The sequence below is a fragment of the Chiloscyllium plagiosum genome, chromosome 11 (assembly GCF_004010195.1).
Source record: "Chiloscyllium plagiosum isolate BGI_BamShark_2017 chromosome 11, ASM401019v2, whole genome shotgun sequence".
Classification (NCBI taxonomy): domain Eukaryota; kingdom Metazoa; phylum Chordata; class Chondrichthyes; order Orectolobiformes; family Hemiscylliidae; genus Chiloscyllium; species Chiloscyllium plagiosum.
The window spans coordinates 1,071,417-1,074,516 of record NC_057720.1 but is presented as its reverse complement, the minus strand read 5'-3'; the positions used below and the strand labels follow the sequence as shown (position 1 = coordinate 1,074,516).

The window sequence follows — 3,100 nt, the reverse complement described above, 5'->3', positions numbered from 1 at the left end:
TGCCATCTATCAACCCCTCAGAAAACGAACAGGAAATGACATCACCACAAACCCCAGGAACCCCATCCAGGAGAAAGATATAAAAAGAAAGCAGGAGACAACAGCTTCACTTCACTTGGAGGTCACCACTGATGATGTTACCTAGCCAGGTAATGAAATGTCTGGATATCAAACCTACAGCTCAGCGAGCAAACCTACACCCCAAACCTCAACCTGAGCTACAAACCTTGCATTCTCTAAGTTTCAATCAGAACCCTCATTATCCTTCTAACATCCATCGAGTAATGACCCAGAGTCCTAAACCGCTCCTCATATGACAAGGCCTTCATCCCGGGTTCATTCATGTTAACCTCCTCTGAAGCCCCTCTAAGGCCAGCACTTGCTTCCTTAGATACAGGGCCCAAAACCACTTATAATATTTCAAATGCAGTCTGACCAGAGCCTCATACAGCCTCTGCAGCACATCTCTGCTCTTGTACTCTCGCCCTCTTGAAATGAATTCTGAAGTGCAACTGCCTCTGGAGCTAGAATGTAGAACTTGCTCCATATGAAGTGGGTGAGGTTTAACATTTTACCATTTGGTTTATATATTTTGAATTCCTTCCTCCACACTCTTCCCACCCAAAACCTCACAGCACGCCATGGGCATCTGACTATGTAACTGACTGTAATATATCTGATGGAATGTTCCAACACAGACTGGTGACACACCTAGAACAGGATCCAGTAAAAGTGTTTAAAACAATAACGGAATTCATTCGAAGAGGCACAGGGAAGTCTAAAATAATATTGACATGATCTAGGGATCCAGAATAATACTAACACACATCCGACGGTTCAACAGACTCTGCCTTATTTTTGCAAAGTGGATTTTGGATGGTTCTAATGCCATATTTTTTCTAAATTTTCACGCTTGTAAATGTTTGTCAGAGTATGATGATGATTTTGAAGAGGAGGAAGAGAAAATGAATGACAAGTTGAGCGAGAGAAAGTCACTTGCAGACCTCAAGAAGGAGAGGTGGAGCTCAGATGATGAACACCAGAGTGAGAACTCAGATGTTCAGGATGAAGGATCAGTGAGCAAGAAGGAACACAGCGACTCCTCGGATAGTGAAAGCGAAGGTAAGGCCAGGATGTCTTTTACAATATTTGGGTATTGTCCCTTATGGTTTCACCTCTCTCTCCCTCTCAATAATCTCCTCCAGCTCTAGAACCTTCTGTGATCTCTGTGCTCCTCCAATTCCGGCATCTTATTCATTCCTGGTTTTAATCACTCCATCATTCATAGGCGTGTCTTCTACTCCCCGAACTCTAAGTTCTCAAATTGCCTTCCTAAATCCTCCATCCCTCTCGCTCTGTCTCTCATTCTTTGAGAGCATCTTAAAACCAAACTCTGGTCACCTGTCCTGTGGGGCTCAGCGTCAAACATAGATTGCTGATATCAATGTTGTTCTGTGGTATACTCCTGAATTATGTTTAATAATGAAGGGTGAAGACATATCTGAATGAGGCTTCATTTTCTAGCCTAAGAGTTTGAACGGTGCTGTCAAAGGAGCCTTGTTGAGTAGCTGCAGTTCATCTTGGCGCTGGAACTCACTTCTGGCTCTGTAGATTTGAGGCGCAATCTCCTTTACAAACAGGCCCACCATATTCTCCATCAACAACCAAGCAGAGTTTGATTTCCTGCTTGGTGCCAGATCCCACTGCTTGGCTTGGGATGCAACCTGCCCTCTGTATGATTAGTTAGCCAGCCCTGACCTGGCCCCTCGCTATAAACCCATTAGCCCCTGTACAAAGGGCACAGGGAAACAGTTCCTCACTATAAACCTCAGTGTCAGAGGACAAAGGGGGTTGTCATCTCCACTCATACATCAAGATCGCATCCTGTGTTGTCAGTTCCTGTGGCAAGTATCATAGGAATATAGAAGCATGGAAAAAAAGGAGCCGGGGTGGGCCATTGGACCCCTCAAGCCTGCTGTGCCATTCAGTATGATCGTGGCTGATCATCAAGCTCACTACCCTGAACCGCTGTCCCCCCCATTAAGCCCTTGATCCCTTGATCCCTTAATCCTTTTAGCCACTAAAGCTATATCCATCTCCGTTGTTGTGGTTCTGTTCGCCGAGCTGGGAATTTGTGTTGCAGGCGTTTCGTCCCCTGTCTAGGTGACATCCTCAGTGTTTGGGAGCCTCCTGTGAAGCGCTTCTGTGGTCTTTCCTCCGGCATTTATAGTGATTTGTACCTGCCGCTTCCGGTTGTCAGTTCTAGCTGTCCGCTGCAGTGGTCGGTATATTGGGTCCAGGTCGATGTGCTTATTGATTGAATCTGTGGATGAGTGCCATGCCTCTAGGAATTCCCTGGCTGTTCTCTGTTTGGCTTGTCCTATAATAGTAGTGTTGTCCCAGTTGAACTCATGTTGCTTGTCATTTGCGTGTGTGCCTGCTGCCAATAGTACCACTATTCAAACCACTATAAATGCTGGAGGAAAGATCACAGAAGCGCTTCACAGAAGGCTCCCAAGCCCTGAGGATGTCACCTAGACAGGGGACGAAACGCCTGCAACACAAATTCCCAGCTCGGCGAACAGAACCACAACAACGAGCACCCGAGCTACAAATCTTTGCACAAACTTTGTATATCCATCTCCTTCTTGAAAACACACAATGTTTTGACCTCAACCACTTTTTGTGGGAGGGGATTCCACAGGTTCACCACTCTCTGAGTGAAGACATTTCTCTTCATCTCAGTCTTAAAATGTCTACCCTTAACCTTAAATTATGACCCCTTGTTCTGGACTCCCCGACTATCGGGAATGTTGTTCCTGTATCTACTCTGTCTAGTCCTGTTAGAATGTTAAGGTTTCTATGCAATCCCAGCAGTCCCCTGGAGATTATTATTTAATTTGTTGAGTTTCTTATCCTGGAAAAAGCAGGCAGTCTGTGTTATAGAACATAGAAGAATACAGCGCAGTACAGGCCCTTCGGCCCTCGATGTTGCGCCGATCCAAGCCCACCTAACCTACACTAACCCACTATCCTCCATATGCCTATCCAATGCACGTTTAAATGCCGATAATGAAGGAGAGTCCACCACTGCTACTGG

At 45.6% G+C, this 3,100-nt stretch overlaps 1 protein-coding gene across 1 annotated transcript in view; it reads left to right on the top strand.

Annotated features, from left to right (window-relative positions):
- Positions 1 to 3,100, top strand: part of erich3 (glutamate-rich 3) — a 101,307-nt gene that overhangs the window by 57,601 nt on the left and 40,606 nt on the right. The window contains exon 11 of the mRNA XM_043700061.1: positions 931 to 1,122. Coding sequence (XP_043555996.1) covers positions 931 to 1,122 — 192 coding nt within the window. The remainder of the gene's footprint in view (positions 1 to 930; positions 1,123 to 3,100) is intronic.